General features: G+C 54.1%; 5 protein-coding genes across 5 annotated transcripts; 4 read left to right on the top strand and 1 right to left on the bottom strand.

Moving 5' to 3' along the window:
- Positions 1 to 2,238: 2,238 nt before the first annotated feature.
- Positions 2,239 to 3,663, top strand: PG985_003386 (uncharacterized protein; the record flags this gene model as incomplete). The annotated part of the gene is made up of 5 exons (XM_066823155.1): positions 2,239 to 2,428; positions 2,502 to 2,558; positions 2,618 to 2,688; positions 2,754 to 3,136; positions 3,225 to 3,663. Coding segments are annotated over 5 exons (1,140 nt in total), but the record flags the coding sequence as incomplete, so codon positions are not given.
- Positions 3,664 to 3,884: 221 nt separating this feature from the next.
- PG985_003385 (uncharacterized protein) lies at positions 3,885 to 6,280 on the bottom strand (the record flags this gene model as incomplete). The annotated part of the gene is made up of 3 exons (XM_066823154.1): positions 3,885 to 4,824; positions 4,888 to 6,048; positions 6,171 to 6,280. The coding sequence occupies 3 exons, from the start codon at positions 6,278 to 6,280 to the stop codon at positions 3,885 to 3,887; spliced, it is 2,211 nt and encodes a 736-aa protein (XP_066690586.1).
- Positions 6,281 to 7,695: 1,415 nt separating this feature from the next.
- PG985_003384 (uncharacterized protein) lies at positions 7,696 to 9,952 on the top strand (the record flags this gene model as incomplete). Its single annotated transcript, XM_066823153.1, is given in 2 exon segments — positions 7,696 to 9,037; positions 9,057 to 9,952. The coding sequence occupies 2 exon segments, from the start codon at positions 7,696 to 7,698 to the stop codon at positions 9,950 to 9,952; spliced, it is 2,238 nt and encodes a 745-aa protein (XP_066690585.1).
- Positions 9,953 to 11,836: 1,884 nt separating this feature from the next.
- Positions 11,837 to 14,066, top strand: PG985_003383 (uncharacterized protein; the record flags this gene model as incomplete). Its single annotated transcript, XM_066823152.1, has 4 exons — positions 11,837 to 12,299; positions 12,386 to 12,882; positions 13,139 to 13,262; positions 13,327 to 14,066. 4 exons carry the CDS (start codon positions 11,837 to 11,839, stop codon positions 14,064 to 14,066), a joined length of 1,824 nt encoding a protein of 607 aa, XP_066690584.1.
- A 1,115-nt stretch (positions 14,067 to 15,181) lies between these two features.
- Positions 15,182 to 16,717, top strand: PG985_003382 (uncharacterized protein; the record flags this gene model as incomplete). The annotated part of the gene is made up of 2 exons (XM_066823151.1): positions 15,182 to 16,317; positions 16,396 to 16,717. 2 exons carry the CDS (start codon positions 15,182 to 15,184, stop codon positions 16,715 to 16,717), a joined length of 1,458 nt encoding a protein of 485 aa, XP_066690583.1.
- Positions 16,718 to 19,794: the final 3,077 nt, after the last annotated feature.

Here is a 19,794-nt window from a genome sequence, read left to right as displayed (position 1 = left end):
AATCAAATACGGTTGAACATATTAGCTTTCGTAAATGCTAGGCAAGAGATTTTAGAATGTCGCTGTAATCATCATGCGACAGGCAGCCCGCTTGTCCTTATGGTTTTAGCTCATTCACATCCCTACGGATTAAGGGAGAGCTTGTGATAGGAAAGCCATGCTTAGAGACGGACCAAATCCGCTCAAGACGTGATTCCTGGGTCCCATGGTGTCGAAACAGCGGCAGCACCGCCGCCGTGACTTCCCACGGCTCGTCGCGCCAAGCGCGGAAATACCAACGTGATGCCGGCCCCCCCCCCCCCGACCCGTTGGAGTCTAGGCCGAGCTCAACTCGAGCCCGTGGGACTGTCACAGAACTGCGGGCTTTATCAGGGCATGCGGCTCTCGTAGGAGCCGTAATACTTTCAGCCGAGCACATAATCAAGTCATGGCTAGATGTAATAAAAATGGCGCCAATGATGTTGGCGATAGGATTGGGCGATACTTGCATCGCTATAAATCAAGAAGAAGGCCTTGTATTTGTTTTTCGGCCGATACAGCGCGAGCTGCTGATTTGATACAATATGTTGAAGTAGGTAAGAGTGCATAAACCTGCAATTCTCGCCCGAAAGAGACATTGCTAGTAATCAAGCCACCATCGGCCCGGCGGGCGAAAACGACGGCGACGAATAAATTTCTCCGCCTTGGTGTCTGTAAGCTGAAGACGGCCCACATCCGCCATTGACATGATGACAGCTTTGGCGGGCGGGCGGGCATGTTGCCGAAGCAGAAACACTGCAGGCGACCTGCCAAAATAACGCGGTATGTGAGACATACGGCGGTAGGCTCGCAGCCAGAGTCGAGTAAAGTGGCCGTTGCTAGGTAAGTATCACCATAAATCCGTGGCCGGGATCCGAAAGGTTGCCCTGCCCGGCTGTACATGCAAAGAGGCGTTATGATGCTATGCTACCTACCTGATGAGTAACCCCAGACATTTGATGACATGGGCCTGGTCTCCTTCCCTTCTCTCTCCACCTTTGCTCCATCTACCGGCGTGGTAGCCCAACGAAAAAGGGCTGCGCCAAAGGCTTATCTTCACGTCGAATGGGGAGAATGTCCAAATGTGAAAAGTGCGATCGCTGGCTAAGCTGCCAGTGAAAGGTTCCATTCGTGGCGCACCTCTTACCTATACGATTGGTAGTACGGCCGGGACAGACGAACAGCGCATCAGCGCGGTGATCAGCACATTTCCGTGTCGCCAATGCAGTAGAAGTTGGCTCATTGGTAAGTAATTGACGAGAAGGGGGGAGGGGGGAGAGGTGGAAAAGCAAAAAGGCCACTCGGCCGCAGGTAAGATCGGCAGTGATTGATTGCTGGTCTGGCTGATTGGAAGACCCGACCCGCGTTTTGCTGCTGCTGGCTGACCTGTTGGGTTTTTTTTACCCCAGCTCGTACCGGCCGGTTGGAAAGAGATCGATTGTCCCCGACGCATGTCAGATTGTAGCGTTCCAAGCCATTGCTGGTGAGCAAAAATCCCCAGATGGGAAATGAATTGGCAACGAAGAAAACCGAGAACTAGGAAACGAACGAGACATGCGGGGGGGGGGGGGATACCTAAAACAAATGAACGAGATGCGAACAGAGAATAAAAAAGAGGCCGAGGTGATACGTCCGCCTGGCCTGGTTGGTCTTGCCCGGAATTGATGGATTGATTATGCGGTGTACCATCCCACGAGACAGGAGAGCCCGATTGTGTCACATCATCTGGGGTGGCATTGGCCTCAGTCAGCAAATCGAATCTCGTTTCCTCCCTCCATCCCCTTCCTTTCTTTGCCTTGCCCAATTCTTTTTACCGGCGGGTTGGGTATGCCAATGCGCATTCGATATCGAGCTAATAATTGAGCGAGCCTGCCTGCTTCTCGTCGTTGGCAGCCAAGAAAGATTGTTTCCTCATTTCGATTCACCAGCTTGCCTTGTCGCAAAGCAGAAGATCTCCTTGTCGCAAAGCAGAAGATCCCTTGCTCGCATCGGGAAGGGACCGATCCTGATTTACCCACCTGCCCACCCAGACGACCATATCTACAGTCCCCATACACATAAGGCTGATCGGTACCTTCCCTCTTGGCGACGCACATCTGCCGAACTCCCAAGGAACCAAAGAGGGTACTTAGAAAGGATCCAATCTCCACTACTCCACACGAGCGCCAGTTTACAAGATATCTGGTTATCTTGATGTGATTAATCAGTCAACAATCGATTATGGACACCCAGCCGGAGTACTACGCCGACGTGCCTCCGGGCCAAGTGCGGACACCGGTCAACCCGCCGACGCGGCAGGACGAACTCATGGCCGCCGGCATCAGCACCGTCATCGTCGCGGGCGTGGCCGTGTTCCTGCGCCTGTATACGCGGGTCCGTGTCGTCAAGACGGGGTTGAGTCCAGACGACTGTGAGTGGCTCTCTCACTTTGAGAAGGCTGCACCATCCGTGTGTAGACAAAGCCTGCTGACGTAGAGAAACAGGGCTCGTGACCGTGGCTATGGCCATGTCCATCTTGATGACCATATTCGTCAAGAAGGGTGGGTACATATAGAATTGATATACAGATGTCTACTTAACTAAGCAATCGAACCGGCAGACATTGACCATGGCCTCACATATCACGTGTGGGATATCCTCCAGAGCACATATCACATCGGCGAGCGCCTTGTCAGTACTTCCAACACCACGGTTACGCCTCATAAGACTTCACTAACATAACACCCTTATCCCAGTACGGCCTCCTCGCCTACCTCACCTTCATCCTGAGCGTGAGCTTCGCCAAAATGTCCATGCTCGTCTTCTACACGCGCCTGGCCCCGCAGAACTGGGTCCGCGCCGCCGCCTACGGCAGCGTCCTCGCCGTCGTGGCCTACTCCCTGACGGCCATCTTCGTCGAGTCGCTCGGCTGCCGGCCCATCCGCGGCATCGTCGACGAGACGCTCAGCGACGTCGACGGCGGCTGCGACGGCTCGTACCCGGGCTACATCGCCGTGAGCTGCCTCAACATCGTCATGGACGTCGTCATCCTGCTGCTGCCCATCCCCATTGTGATTCCGCTGCAGATACCGACGCGGCAGAAGATCTTGCTGGTCCTGACGTTCGCGACGGGCGTATTGTGAGTCGTCCGCGGCCTTTCTAATCCCATACCATCGCATAAGAAAGGTAGTCTGAAAGCTAACCGTTCCCCAACTCGGAAAACACAGCGTCTGCGTAGTGGCCATCTACCGCGTGAGCTACATCCCCACGCTGGAGGCGAGCGACGACTACGACTGGGACGCCGTGCCGGACATGATCCTGTGTTTCCTAGAGGTGAACGCGGGCATCGTCTGCGCCTCGGTCCCCGCCCTGCGGCCCTTCTTCACGCGGTACTTCCCCGCCCTGATCTCGTCGCACGGCAAACGGAGCAGCGGCGACGAGGGAAACGGCCGGACCATCAGTACCGTCGAGCAGCGCAATGCGGAGCGCCAGATGCTCAAGCAGCGCCGCCACAACAATAACCTTGCACAGCAGACGGCGGGCCCGGGCTCGTCGCTCGAGATGTTCCCCGTGGGCGCGGATCCTGGGCTTCGGTACCACCCGGCGCTGCAGAATGACGATGAGGAGGCTCAGCTGTGGGTACCGCATCACGCGTCGAAGGATTCGGGGTCGGCGATGGTGACGAACGATAGTTCGAGGCCATGATGCATTTCGCGAATCGTATTAATCGCAGGACGGTGCGATCGTACATAATGTCCACTTGGAATCGATATACTAGTTTAAATCGGATCATGAGCTGTATCCAGTGCATTCTCTATGCGCCCCATGTAAAAGTGTCAGATTTCTGCCCACGTCATGGTGCAACCCAGCAGGTACAGGATGATGCACTAATACGTAGAGTAGTTGTCGTAGGCATGGTGCTCATCGTGACTGATCCAGGACGAGAGCTCGGTGAATAGCGCGTGGGACGATGTGTTGACAGATGGATGCGCTGGCGCTGGAGCCGGAGTCTCGGGCGGGATCTCGGGATTGAGAATGAAGCCGACGTCGTAAATAGCGGGCGAGGGCGCCTGCGAGATTGACATGTTCCGTTTCGAAACGGGATTAATAGTGTGAGCACTCGCAGCGACACCGCTAGGCACAACGCCGGCCCCAAGGCCGTGATGGAGCATGCGCTGTACCAGCGTCTTCATGTCGCGAAGGACGCGTGCGCAATCGTTGGGAAGACTACTGCAGCTGCTTTTGGCTTGCTTATCGAACCAGTCGATGGCGAACGTGATGTTGTCATCGGGGTTGGTGTCGGAGGGATCAGCAAGCAGCTCGTGGAGGAGCACGATGACGGCGGCGTCGAATACGTTATACAAGAGCGGTGCGAGTAAGCCGCGTGTGCGAGACGACGATTTCATGCCGAGGATCCACTTGGCCAGCCGCAGGTTCTCCCGGGCGGCGTCGAGGCAGTGCCACGCGTGCGAGTACTGTGGCGAGTTGTGCCAGTTCCATTTGCGATGCTCGATGCGCGCCGCGAGGGATTTCCCCAGGATGTCTAGGAGGGTGGGTCTTGTGGTGAGAAGCACAAGCTGGTTATGCTTCATCCGGAGTTCGCACGCGGCTCTGTCGGTGCCGAGATGATGGTTAGACAGTCGTAGTGCGGCCGGCAATGTCGCCGACCACTTTTGCAACATTCTCAATGTGCTATCAACATAGCTCGGGTCTGTTAGTATATCATCACGGTCGCCAGGGGAGCTCTGGCAAGCCTTTCGTATGATATGGCCCGCTATCTTGGCCAGCTTTACGTGGGCGATCAAACCCAACGATTCGGCTAGACCACTAAAAAGGAATCAGTCTTCATCCAGCAGCTTCCCACTGGTGGTAACCGGATGATTAACTTACCGAGAATCGTCGGGGAGCGCTAAGTGGATCGACTCATCCATCAACGTCGGCGGCCGGCCTAGCAAGACACAGAGCCATCGATCTAGTAGGTACAAGGCCCAGAAGGAGCGTTTCTCCTGTTCGTCCTGTATGCATCCCTGGTGTGCACCATGCGTGATCGCGATATGCATCCCGAGGCTGATGTGAAAGTAAGCGGCATCTGTTCTGTCGACCTCTATGAGATATACTGCCATGTTGGTCAAGACGGGGAGATCGAGCATGGAACAGCTGGCCGCATCAAGGGGGTTCCTCGTTAGAGATTTGGCCCTTTCGAAGAACGCATCGCCTGTGTTTGCATTATTATTCGTGGGTGGTGAAGTGTCCAGTATACATGCCGTGGCAATGGCGGCATGGATAAGAGCCAACTGGCGACATTCGCGTGCATCAGCGGGTTGCGCGTCGAGCGAGTCGAGATCTAGCTTCAAGGGGTCGAGGTTATCCCAGTAGAGCACGCCACCGCAATAGGAGTCGTTCTGTGCATCTTGTAAGAAGTGGCTCGACTTCGTTAACATAGCATTCAGCTCGTCTTTACGCGGTAGGCCCGCTGGTCGCTCCCCATGCCGTGGTCTGAATGACCGTCGGTCGCGTATTTGAAAGCGGCCGATTGAGTCGAGCAACGAAATCGTGTCAGAGGGGCAGTCGTTTGATGGCCAACCCAGGGAAAAGACATTGGCCATGAACTCCTTGACGTGGCCGAGGAATGCGGCTCCGGAAGTGGGACCTAGGTATCGAGTCGGGTTGTCTTCGTCACTCAAGATACGAAGCTCGCCTCGAGGGGATGACTTCGAGCCGCCCCTTTCTGAGGAAGCTGACTCTTCACTGGGAGAGGTCTCATTGCTGCCGTAAATTGGTTGCGCTACTTCTGAATCCCATGGGCTACTGCCGGCGCTGACACTGAGCTGACTCTCGAGGAGCCTCCTGCGCTGCGTCGCATCCGGGACGGCTTGCTCGAGGCACCTTTCCAGCCTGGCGCACTTGGCCATCAGCTCCTCCCATTCCGGACGCGAGACTGATACTTTTTCGACTGCCTCCGGGTATTGACATTCCCTAGAACTGTTGCGACACGGCTGACAAGGGCTCTCGCCCGTGCATTTGATGCGCCTGACGTTGCAGCTGTTGCAGCTGTTCGGAAAGATGTCAGTTGACTAGAGGCTCCCAGTCGCTATTATTGCTTGATTGGTATAGGAAGCAGCAGTAATTCTAATGGGCTGACGGCGAGTGAGAAAACGAGGATAAAGACATACGCAGTGGACACGCGCTTCCTATTTTCCGGCGCGACTTTGTGTCGGCGTTGGTTCACCGGCAGACGTTGCTGCTGGCGACGGGAAACCTTGGTGGGCGGGTCTCTACCCATCTCGCGTCGCTGACCGTCTCCTCAGCTCAGGGAAAATTGACAAGTGGGCGTCTTCAGCTGTGCGCCTCAGGAGAGTTTGATTCGGCGCGGGGGTGGCTTTTCAGGGACATATCTCGAGGTAGCGCCATTCATCCGATCAGCTCAACGGCGGCGGCGGTTTGGCGAATGCAGAAAAAAAAGGCGTTGGTTCCTGTCTTCGATGCAAGCGAGGCAAGCCATGCGCTTTTTGTGAAAAGGTGCTGAAGCCCCCAACTTTCTTGGCGCTGTACCCTCCGTAAATGCATTTTGGTAGCTGAACCGCCCAATTTTGCGTTGCAGCAAGGCAGGGATCACCAATCTTTGCTGGGGAAAGCGGCCACTGAGAGTGAAGAAACCCCTCTTCCACTCACCCCAGGTGAGTCGACAACGAGCCAATGCCAAAGGCTCTCAACCCAATGGTGTTTCAGCTGATCATCTTACCCATCCTAACGAGGCCAGAATATGTAAATCTGAACAGATTGGGCCTGGAGCATGTCGCCGCCTACGTCGCACTGCTTACTAGGCAGCCATGATAACATTGCCCATGGTCAGATATCTGATTGTGACACGTCCTTCTTGGAAAATCGATATGGGCTAGGTATTGTTTGCAGGGGGCGTTGGACGATCAGCGCCTACAGCCGGTGTTGTAGCACTAGGTAGCTTAAGCCCAATCCCGTCCCATTCCATCAATTGATTGTAGAACGGATGTGTTGAGCCGCCAGTGCAGTCGTCTATAGCCTCGATGCCAATTGGAGCTGAGGCAGCTTCTGGAAAGTGCGTGGATGCCCGAAAAAAAACTTCAGGGGGTAGAAGTGTGAGAAAATCCAGCAGATTGAAATTGCAATTGATGGGGTAATGACCGAGTGATGATTACCCAGAATCTGCCCACCGACCTGCTCACTGGTCGGGCTAACCTCCGGCCGTGGAGGGCGCTACGGGTTAGCAACTCCCTGCCGCGCCCTGCCACCCCCAGCTTGACCCCAATCTTCCCCGCAAAAGGCCAAGGTGGGCTTGGAGAAAATAGGTTCTTCCCTCATCAGTGCATGTCCAAGTCCACAAAACCTGCCTCTCCACCGTTCTTGATCACAGAATACTGCCGGTCCTGCCCGGTATGGAGCATCGCATTTCTTTCCTTTCGCATACTCCGCTCTGACTCGGTCGATGACTGACCGATGTCACGATCTGTGGTCCCGAGGACCTGCAATATTGCCAGCCAAGGCCACGCTTACCGATGGAAGCATAACAAGCCGTGAGGGGCTGCATACGGACCCTCGGTCCAAGAAAAGTGATAAAAGCTAGGTGGGTGTCCTCGCTAGGTTTCAAGATGTTTCCATCGTAGTCAATGTCAGGGTGTGACATCTAAGAGCACAGGAGTATCCGCCACTAACTCGCCCATCATGAGGATGCTGCACGCTCTCCATACGGGGGCGCTCTTGGCCCAGAGTGTCCTTAGTGCTGCAACAAGTCACTCCCGCCAGGCCAACACCACCCATATCGGACCCTCCCTGGACCGGTGGCCCAGCGGACTTCATCTCGCCGTGGACTACTACCCGTCGCAATGGCCCGAGTCCATGTGGGAACCAGACATGGCCCGTATGCGTGACGCCAACATCTCGTATGTGCGCGTCAACGAGTTTGACTGGTCCATCCTCGAACCTTCCGAGGGTCAATACAACTTCACGTTGCTCGACAAGACGCTGGAGCTTTGCGGTAAATATGGCCTGAAAGCCATTGTGGGTACGCCCACGGCCACGCCGCCCAACTGGGTGACGGAGAAGTACGATATCGACTTCGTGGACGTCACGAACACCACCCTGCACTTTGGGTCGCGTCGCCACTACAGCTTCTCGTCCTTCGACTACCGCCGCCTCAGCCAGGGCATCACCACCAAGCTGGCTGAGCGTTACGGTGACAACCCCAACGTGGTCGCATGGCAGCTGGACAACGAGTTCGGCTGTCACGCCACCACGGTGAGCTACGACCACAACGCCATCAAGCGGTTCCGCGTCTGGCTCGAGAAGAAGTACGGCACCATCGAGAACATGAACGCCCTGCAGGGCCGCGTCTTCTGGTCGTCCCAGTATGTCAGCTTTGAGACGGTCCAGCCGCCGTTCCTCGAGGTCTACACCACCAATGAGGCCCACACGCTGGACTGGTACACCTTCAGCTCCGACATGGTCATCGAGTTCGCCCAGGAACAGACGGGCATCCTGCGGAAGTACTCGCCCAACAAGGCGGTCACACATAACTTCATGATGCTGTTCACCGAGTTCGACCACCACAAGTTCGCGCGCAAGGTGGGAATTGATTTTGCCACGTTCGACCAGTACGCCCTGGCCGGGGTGTTCGCCTTCGACTGGCTCTCCGAGGATGAGATGGCCGACAGCTTGCGGCAGGGTCTGCCCGATTATCAGGCCATGCACGACGCTCTGTACCGGGGCATCTCGGGCGCCGCGTACGGCAAGAATGCGGGCCCCTTCGGCGTCATGGAGATGGAGCCCGGCGTGCTGAACTGGAACCCATACCGCGTCTCACCCCTCGAGGGTATGGTCCGGCTCTGGACGCACGAGCTGTTCGCGGCGTCGGGCGACCTGGTCAACTACTTCCGCTGGCGCCAGGCTCCCTTCGCGCAAGAGCAGACGCTTTCGGCCCTCTTCACTTCCGACAATGCCGAGGACCAGGGTTTTGTGGAGCAGCAGATCTTGGCCAACGAGGACCTCCCCCCTCCTCCGCGCCGTGGTAAGTAACGTCACTGCAGAACCCCAGGCGGACGTCGCACTCGTGTTCGACTACACCTCCAACTGGGTTTGGGCCATCGAGCCCTACAGCGGGTCCTGGGACCCCAAGTCCGCCTCCTACAAGGATGTGGCGCTGAAGTACACGGACCTGGTGTACACCTTCTACTCGTCCCTCCGCCGCCTCGGCCTCTCCGTCGACATCATTGACCCTTACCAGTCGCTTGACGGATACAAGATGGTCGTGGTGCCCAGCATGCCCATCATCACCGAAGCCTTCGACACTGCTCTGGCCTCCTACACCGGTCCTGTCGTCTTCGGTCCGCACACTGGCTCCAAAGACGTCAATTTCGCCAACGTGGCCGGCCTGAACCCGGGCAACAACAGCACGCTGAGCCGCCGCCTGCCCATGCGCGTCACCCGCGTCGAGACGCCGCCCGCCTTTGCGCGAAGCGGCGTGGCGTACGACGGGAAGCGGTACAACATCACGGCGCGCGAGGAGTGGATCGAGTGCACCCGGGTGGGATCTGGCGGCGAAAGCAAGAGAAATAGCAACGCCACGATAACGTACACGTCGCGCCACCGCCCCGAGGGGAAACCGGCGGCTTGTGCGTCGAGCGATGGGCTGGTGCACTACCTCGCTTTTAACCCGCCTGCCGACCTCCTCGTGGCATACCTGGGTGACTTGGCGGCTGGGGCAGGCATTCGCGACCTTACGGGTCGGGTGGCTGACAAGGCCAATGATTTGGGTAAGTTTGTTCGTTTGCTGCGTCGGGGGAATCTGCTCTGGGCCTTTAACTACGGGGTGGAAGCCGCGGCGGCGCCGGAGATGCAGGGAGGGGACGTGGTCATTGGGGAGAAGGGGGAGATCCCGGGGGCGGGGGTGATAGTGTGGAAGCTTGGGTCGGGTAAACGTTGAGGGAAAGGGCGGGACTAGACCATGTCTTGGCGCCTGAGTTAGTACGTACCATCTTGTCGGATAATCATTGAATAATCAAATGAATAAGATTATGCTAGGAATGCATGCGTAATGAGAAGTGCAATCATCGTTGCTTCAAGTGAGGTCGATGGGGTGAGCAGTGGTGGCTGAAAGTGGGTGCCCTCTTCGCGACGCTGAATTACAGTGGATAAACATGTTCTGGCATCAAAGCAAACAGTGTGATTTGATGCGCATTGCTCAGCGGGTGACGAGTGTTGCGGTTGAAGAGAGGAAAGGGGGGAAAGTAGTAAAAAAAGAAGTGCCCGTACGGGGCTCGAACGTGGAAACCGGCAAAAGCGAAGTGCCTGTGGGTGCGTACACCCACAGGAGGTTTCTTCTTCCATTAAGTAAATCAGCTACTTCGCTGGGTGTATTTGAAATTGTTGGGTTTTAAGTACTGTGTCCAATCTCTTAGACCAATGTTTTGCCGGAAGTTCTGTTTGCATATATGTTTGCGCCTCCCTGGTTTGTTCCTTTTTGGTCACATGACCTGAATCTTTGGCCTGGGCAGATTTGGCCGACCATTGTCCGTCGGCATGGGGATTGGATATCGGGAAGGTGAGACTGAGGTAGACGGATAAATCCTTCTGAGTTTAGTAGTAGCAGGGCAGGTACATGATCTCGAGCATCCAGCTGTAAGTGTGGTTATGCTCGCTGAATAAGAAACGTCTCGTAGGCATAAACGGTTATTACACAAATAACCCATGGCGCGGAGTAGTGCCTGTGTCAGTGATTGCGTGTCCGTATTTGTAAAAGGCATCTCACATGACGATTACGTTGCTCCAGCTTTCGAGGATCCAGAGCTGACGTGGACGGTACGGGATGACGGGAAACAACTCATACGGTATCGAGCAGTGTATAAACTAGTACTCCATAACCTATATAGACAAACTACACATGTACGCAGACCATCCTGATCATATTCCACGCTCCCCATCAACGTTGCTCCAACGAGCCGACCCCACAGACGGGCAATCGCTCCTTATGACGGTGCTCCAGTTAGTTGTCGCCAGCGCTATGTACCTGGTCAACAAAGGTCCATCCTGTACTAAGTAAGGTACCTCAAGACGTACCATATTACTCAGGCATCGTGTTGGTCCTGTTGATGTTCTCCCGCATCGTGGACAGGGTAGCGAGGAACTCGTGAGACATCTACCCATGAGGTATGAGTTTGAATAACATAGGCAACGGAAATAGTTTGTACTAACGTATGTTGATCATGAGCCCGATCAAGGAGAAGATGACGAAAGCGATCAGCTGGGCTAGGCCAATAATAGCAGAGATGGTCCACTCAGGAGACGCCTGCCCTGCTGACATACTGGCAGTATTGACTATATGACTAGGTAGGCTTGGGGTCATTGCTCAGTTGCAATGCAAGTCGACGTCAAGCTTGGTGGAATTTCGAGAAAGGGGTGAGTAAAAGTGTTGTTGATCGGTAAGATACTCTCGAAGGCCACAGGGAAGAGCTTCTCCCCATATGAACCTGTAAACACGATTCTTTGCGATACCTGATACTTACTCATGCTGGTCTTGTCCAATAAGGACGCGAGTTTCCGACCGGAAATCTGGAAACGGTAAAGCGCCGAAGATCATTGCTGTTTTGATCATTCCGGTCGATTGCTGATTGGTCAAGTCGTTGCTCGTTTCTCGCCAGTCAGATCAGAAAATCCTGATCCGAGCACTGGGGGCGGCTGGCTGGTGTAACCAGGCTGGCATATTAAGCAGCCCGTTTCTCCCACAAGGTCTTTTCTCTTCTCTTCTCCTTAACCAACACCTTCACAGCCCATTTCTATCATAGAACTGTCCCAAGTCACACCCAACAGCATGTCAGATTGGCGCCCTTGCCGACCGTCTAACGAGTCGGGCGATGCTGACCAAGCAGTCGCGGAGAGACAAGATTTGGGAGCTACCCCACCCGTCGCCTTGGAAATCCCCTACATACTTGAACCACAGCTTCAGTCCCAATCGCCCTCCATGATTTCCCCCATTTTGCAAGAGGACACACAACAGTCTGACGGCCAACCTTACCAGGCCGAGGGGCCATATACCTGCTCCCGTCTACCAACAGCTGACGCCATTCAAGAGGACCACCTGAGTGATGACTGGATGGAGAGCATCAACATGCCGAATCTTGAGTCAGCAAACCAACAACTCTCTGACAGCATCTCTTATCCCCAGGATCCGGTCCAATTAACACGACCAGCCATCTATATCAACGGAGAGGGATCGCTCATTGGGCCTGGATCCGACCTCCTAGATATTCGTGAGAACATTGCATTCGAAAATAGTAAGAACATGAATATGACCTTGTTGCTTTCCGAGTGCCACATGGCTAACGGAAAGAAGGCAGCCATTGTTTGAATCATTGTTTAGGCACATCGAATGATGATGTGTCCGATACGCTGACCAATGCTACAAGATACGATGTATCTCCAAGCCAGCAGTATCAAGTCGACGGAGACATACAAGTTCTGGACCAGAAAATCGACGATCTCCTTGGCCTCGCACAAAACACTGACATCAACCTGCTCGAGAATGCACCCTTTTCAGGGATGTTGCAAAATATCAACACATGTTCAGCCACCCCTCAGTCATCTTCATCTGAGCATTTAAATCATAACCTTGGTCTACTGGCACCACGTGATCCAGCTCCTGATCTCTGGTGGCCCTCTTCTACGAATCCAGAACTCTTCATCACACACCGTGAGTTTGCTATGCCGGCACCGATCGGGCCATCAGTTGCCAGAACGACACAGCAATCTGAACGGCAGATCAACTTGATTCCGATCCGACCCAACCCTGCCATTGTTCTGGCTAACATTCCTTGTGGGCCATCCTTTAGACACATAGGCCCGAAGTCTATGGAAGAGGTCAGGGAACCAAGCCTCAGCGATAGTCAGATGGAAACCAGAAAGAGGAGGTGGGAAGCCTGTAGCTCTCCAGCACCAAGCTGTGGGGATCTCCTAATCGTCGAGCAACTCACACGAGAGTTTCCTCTACCCAATCCCAAAAGAACGAGATGTCCATATTCTAAGAAGACATGCTTGCGATGTCGAGAATATAGAGAGAAGGTAGTTAACCCAACACTTTTTGTTTTGTACTATTATACTGCTAATGTTATCCTAGTGTACTGGTGGTATACCATGTCACAACTGCCGCAGCCTGTGGAATAAACCTCGACAGAGAAACTCTCTTATGTGGACAGCCTGCTTTTCGTCCGACTTAAGAGAGCTCGGGTACCTTTTGGAATGTGAGTACTCCAAATACCATTATCCACAGGTCCAAATCATGTACGCGGAAGTAACTTTGCTTAGTGATGGCAGACATAACGGATGAATTCAGCATATTAGCACCGCAGAAACTGGTCAACAAACTCAATGACACATTGGTTACCCTCATACAAGATACTACGAATGACTTTCTTGAGGACATACTTCTGACCGGCCTACCAGTCCAAGGGTTGCTTGGTTCAGCGCTAGAAGTTCCTGAAGACTATTGTATCTCTGGATGTATTCATACTCTCTCTGCCTTCTATGCGTTTCACATGCACCCAAGGTATATGGCTGAACTGACGGATCTGAACCACATCGCTGTCATGATAATCGCAGCAGGTCTAACGCTTGGGTGTCTTAGAAACATATACAAACAACTACAAAGAATCAAATCTGGCAAGCCGGTGGAGCCAGGCCTGCCACTAGTCAATGTTATCGAAATCGTTCTGATAGTTATCCGCGCACCAACCAACCAGGCAGCAGGTATTCTGGAAACAGCAGCCAGCCGGCTTTTCGATGAAGAGACGGAACGAGGCCAACAGGCTCGTGATTCCCTTGCAGAGGAATTAAAGAACGCAGCGATGCGAAGAGAGGACCAACGGAAGCACTTGATGCTTTACCTTGATTGGTGTCTGAATAAGCTCAAGGGCATCAAAAGGTGCAACTGGGTGCACTCGACAATCTCACAGCTACAGGGTCTTAGCTACGATTGGCATCCAGCCGGTCCCACCGGCCGTGTCACCCAGCAACTGGTGGAAGAAGATGGCAATGTGTTTGCCTGAATGTGGCAGTGGATATGGTCGCAGAACTGAAGGAATCGGAGACATCAGAGGCCGGAGGGAAGAAGCTTGAAGGCGACGAGGAATGTGGAACAGGTATGGTATTACAAGACACATGCAGGGGTAGAAAGAGGAGCTCCTCAGTGCCTATCATATCAGTGCAGAAAATTATCAAGACTGAAAAAGACAGTTTAAACGAGCCAGATTGGATCCCACTTCACTAAATTCTATGCGTCTTCCAAGGTGGTTCACGCCCCGGAGCAGACGTGGTATCTCTTGCCTAATCAGCTAAATAAGCCGACGGGGGCTGAAAGATTCTACAATACGGGCGCGTGATTGGCCATAGCGCTGGACAACGATCTTATTAAAAGATCTCATGGACCGCGGCGAGAATATGGCTAAGTCGTTGCCGCCAACCACACGACAGCTCCTCGAGGCCTCTGTCCGGTACGGCAAGCAGGGAAAGGCTGACCCGGGCCAGATCATGTCACTATCGAGGGTTTGCTAAGCGGCCCACGGCGGGCGGCCGCTGGGCTCATAAGCTGGTCGATCAGCTGCTGAGCATGTCGGCCACAGGATCCAGCGGGCTGGCAGGGGCGATGAGATTCGTCCGAATCGGAGTGGTTCTATGTAAGACGCAGCCGTGGCATGGACGCACCCGAATCCTATCAACAAGGGCGGACTGTCATCTACATCTAGAGCCTAGTCCGAAACAAACAAACCAGTTTCCTGATGCCAAGCTTACTTCTGTTTCGATTAAGCGTTCCCACCCTCCTAGGGCCCTTTGTTGCATCTTGCCTTCGGTATCGTCGTGACTCGTGAGGCCCCGGCTCCATCGAGGAGATCCACTTTACTTCCACGGTAATGTGGGGATTTTAGCAGGCAGCAGCAGGGATGGCTGCCTGGCACTTCAGAGCTACCCCTGGAACGCACCCTCTGCAGCCACGTGGCAGAGATAAAAGGCACAGGAGCAGGTTGGACGAACTCAAAACATACCCAAATGTTGCGTCCGATACCAACAATTCGATCGGTTGAACCACTGTTTCGGGACCTTGATTTGCTCTGTCTCATCATTCCTTTCTTTTGACTTCACTCAGCTGCCACTTTCCACGACCACCATGACGGACAGACTGGCCGCACTGCCCCTGGAGCTTTTACACGCCGTGGCGTCGCTGCTGCTTCGACCAGACCAAGCGGCGCTGGCTCGGACATGCAAGACACTCAATGGCCTGCTCACTCCCATTGTATGGGGCGAAGTCGAGTGCCACTTCCGCGGAACCCACGAGGGCCGCCGCCTCGAGTGGGAGTTGGGCACAGAGGACACAGGCGACGACTATGATGGCGACAACAACCTAAGCGATACCGGTTATAACGACTATCCCTTCTTGCGTATCGTCAACGAGCCTGTGAAGCGGAAGTATTCGCAAAGAGAGTTCGATGGTTACAACCCTGACGAAGTTGACCTTCACCACCAAGTCTATCTCGAGGGAGACGATGCCGAGATAGTCGGGAGGGCTGCCGAAAATGCCAACCGCAGAAACCTCCAGTTCGCCAAAGAGGAGAAGTTTGCTCGCGTGAGCTCCATCACGACTGCTCCTAGATGGACGGAGTTGGCGCTGCACGTAAAGTCTCTCTGCATGTCGATTGGTGTGGATGAGGGGTTAATCAGGGTGCTGTCAAGCCTTACCAACCTCCAGTCGCTGGAGCTCGTGGGTCTCCCCCTACCGGAAGTTAAGCCCTGCCCGGACTCAGCTCCCAAGATTTGCATGCCTGCTTTAACCAATCTCAAGCTGCGGGGATACTTTCCAGTTGCGCTGCTGAAAGAGATTCTCACCACCAACGCGGAAACCATCACCCACTTGAACTTGGGCCTTCTGGCTCACAAGTTCGACGATGAAAACAATTCGCGTGGCCTCTTGACTGGAGGAGACGAGGAGCATGGCGATGGGGATGACGAGGACAGCTCCAGGCCCTGGGCATTCCACAGCCCCCTATGGCTCTCGGACGACGTAGCACGCCGCTTTTCCTCGCTGACGCACCTCCACCTGGTCAAACCTTACACTGGCCACAGCGACATGGACTACGGTAGCTGTGCCGAGCCTCCTTCGCAGTACGAAGAGATGGTCTATGGTGAGTGGACCCAGCTCTTGGGGGCGACTTCCGAGACCTTGAGAGAGCTCATTCTGGAGCATCGCCTATTTGTCGACGACTCGACCATAATGGACCGCGACCCCGGTCCCGAACGGAAGGGATCGTGAGATACGCCCGTCGACCCGGATTCGGGCGACGTCTTGTTCTGCCAATCGGTCTTGCCGCAGCTTCTCCGGCAAAGCAAGCGTTTCGGCAAGCTCCGGCACCTCGCGCTCCGCGGTATCCAGATCAACAACATATCCCTGGGCACCAACGATGGCCCCGGCGACGACGGAAAGCCGGATAACGATCGCCGGCTTCGGAAGGCGTACCCTGGCTGCGATGTCGAGCTCGAAATGAAGGCGGTTTACGGCATCTATCCCTACGACGGCGAAACTTATGAATGCTGGCCCGAGGACCGGAAAGAGCCCAGGCAGGACGAGGCAGATGGGCTTCTCGAGGATGCGGACTACTACCGTGACTATGTGCAACGGTATGGGCCGCAGTGGAGGATTGTGGATTAGGAGTCGAGATTGCAGTAGGGTAGGTCGATAGGATAAATATGAATACATGAGACGCTGCTGGGTAAACCCGGAAAGGGGGTGACAGTAGAAGTTTGACTGAAATAAATGGTCTTTTGCCAGTGCTAGGCGTCCCGTACAGTACATATCCGATAACTTAGAATCTATATACAGTGTAAGACATTAAAATTAATCATCCTCCTGCTATATGTACATGATACGGCCTCGGATCTTGGCTGGCAACGTATCTAGCAGGTTGGAAGTGCTGGGTGGTTTCTTATGTAGCTTTAGCCCCGGGGCGAATCGGTATTCCATGGCCGCCTTCAAGCTCAGCCGCATGGTCAGACTGGGAGCTCCGAATTGCTGACGAACGATCAGCCACTTATGGATAGGAAAACGAGGGTTCTGCTTTCATACGTTGTAGACCCCAGTGTCTTTGCAGGACCCAGCCTATCGGGGTTATGACAATGGTGACAAGGAGGATGGTAAGGCTGATGATGGTTGAAGTCGGCCAAGCTGGGCCGCCTAAGCTGGCCCTGTCATCGACCATTTGCACGTTCGTGATGTGGTGTAGATTGACTGGTACTCAGTCAGAGTGTAGCTCGCAAGTGAATGAATATTCAAGGATTTGAGTTTATCTGCTTAGTCAATGAAGAGTCCTGGTACTCAGATGCAAGGTGAGGATATATAGATGCACGAATTCAATAGTCTTGATATCAGCCCTCTGCATCGGCACCAGCCCAACTCAGCTGTCGAGTTTCAATTTTCCACCTCAGCGGCCCAACGGGATAGGCGACGCTGGATGATCCTCACCCCTTGACTAAGCCGCCCACCTGTCACCGGCTCGTGGCGGACGCATGTCTCAAATACCGACCCGATGTGATTGGCCGACATAGACACTGCGAACTAGCTTCGGCTTTGACACGAAAGCTTCTATGTGAAAAGGGGCACCCGGGGTCGAGCATGGTTACTTAAGTGCAAAAGAAAAGGCCAACGACGCTGTCACCGACCGACTGCGCAACACATCATGTTTAAGACCGCCGACGACCCCTTTTTCTCTATTACATATCCTCCGGAGATAGGCTTCCAACCATTTTCTACCTCTCAAGACACACCTCATCCAATCAATCCCGTTTTCCACTCCATTCTCCCGTCATGTGGCCCTCGAGATCTGACTTTGGGTTCAACAGCCCTTCGGCTGACGGTTCTCATCGCCCGCTTGAGACGAGGACCTTTGCCCACCGGCACCTTCGCCGATCGGCCTATTGTGCCAGGGCGTCGACCCTCGCACAAATCGAAAAGACACCGAGTCCACGATATTTGGTTTCACATGCATTCGGGCCATCGGAAAGACCTTGAAGCGGTGACCAGTGGCAGGTACCCAGTGGGAGACACTGATCCACCTAATATACCATTCCTTGGGGCTTTGTACGTCATTTGCGTTGAGGTTCAGACCGTCGAAGAAAGTGAGCCCAAGGCGCTGGCCGGAGAGCTTCGCAGTCAGCGGAATGTCCTGGCAAAGGGGAAACGGGTTCTTTTCTGGCAAAGAACCCGTTTATTCCGGTGCTATGAACGTTGATTCCAGCACAATTTGTGACATGATAAGTGACGACGGCTATTAAGCCACTGAAGGTGCGCAAAGGTAGTCCGTGTGGAATTCGTGTTACGTCATCCCCTAGTTTCCCTTGAAAAGGAGCAGCTTTCTCGTCATCTACAGGAATTCGTCTAATTGTCTGCCGTTATGGCGTGAGAAATCTTTACATGAGGAACTTCCCTATCCGTCAAGCAGGCTGCAGGGATCTATAAATAGCCTCGCAGCATGCGCGGGTAGGTCGCATTGTCCCAACTTGAGTGATGCTTATTTGAAAAGCGAGGTTGCTGCCTTTGCTTTGACCACTCGGATGCAGATGCGACATGGTCCATCGGTCCGCTACCCTTGTCGCATGCGAGTTAGAAGATATCATTCGAGGATTTCGAAAACTTCCGTTCCATTATCGATTCTCTTATGTCACACATACTCGGTTCGAGAGCGTTGGTGTAGTCGCCCAAAATAGCGAGCTACCTCGACCCCTGATAGAGTGGAAACACTCAGCCCAGGTGGTTCTCCTAATGGGGAAGTTCCTTGGCGATGCAGGCGTCTCTGGTGGTGTGGATGGGCAGCAATCGCGTATCAATCTGCAGCATCTCAAGGCTGATTCTCTATCGTCTTGCTTCTGCTGGTGTCACCTGGGGTTATCAAGGCGACTGTTGGCGAGGTGTTCTATTACGGCAGTAGATATAGTAGTAGTGCATTGTCAGCTGTAGAGCAGAATGTCCCGATTGGTTCCAGCGTTGCAGATTCAATCTAGACTCACGGGAAATGCAACCCAATTACATGCAGGATTGAAGCTGCTAAGCTTACGGCCATACTCGCACCTTTACCTACTTGTCGAAGACCTTCTTGAATAGGTAGGAAGTAGACTAGACGAGAGATACAGAGAGACCATCGGCACGTCGCGAAATCGGACCTTCAATGCATTTAATTCCTTCTGTCAAGCATGAAGCGAAGGCGCAGTGAGTGCATCGGGGCTCCGTCGGCAATACTCTCACTCTCTTTAAAGCTGCGCGCGCGCGGCGCTTAAACTGGGCGCAACTAGCAAGGCAGAAAAGAAAAGGCAGCAGGTTGGCCTGTGCGGCCCGGATCGTGTGCTAAGACAATGGATCTGCCGGAGAAATCAGCCGTCGCTACTGGAGCAGCGCCTGATCTCGGACTCCTCTGGATAACTCGCGAATGGCTGGCCGCGATCTCATCTGCATCAAAAGTGGCACGTGAAAAAAGAAAAAGATGGCCATCTCTGTTTCGCCGATAACATTGTGTCATCGGGTCGGGTCCCTGGGCCGGAAGGGGAAGGTGGGTGGAAGAGTGGAAGACGTTGAGGGTCTCATGCAAAGAGTGCCTTCGCTAAACCAGACAGACGCGCCGCTAGCATCAGTCAGTCAGTCCTTTTTTGGTGGGTTCCAGTCGCTCTACTACTGGCTCTACCACCATCCCCCACACCTAACACCATCACCCCCATCACAACGCCCTGTCAAATCCGAGG

This window comes from Apiospora marii (genome assembly GCF_038362585.1).
Source record: "Apiospora marii strain CBS 49790 chromosome Unknown utg000002l_segment0_segment0, whole genome shotgun sequence".
NCBI lineage: Eukaryota > Fungi > Ascomycota > Sordariomycetes > Amphisphaeriales > Apiosporaceae > Apiospora > Apiospora marii.
The sequence above is the reverse complement of the archived record's forward strand: the minus strand, read 5'-3'. Positions and strand labels throughout refer to the sequence as shown.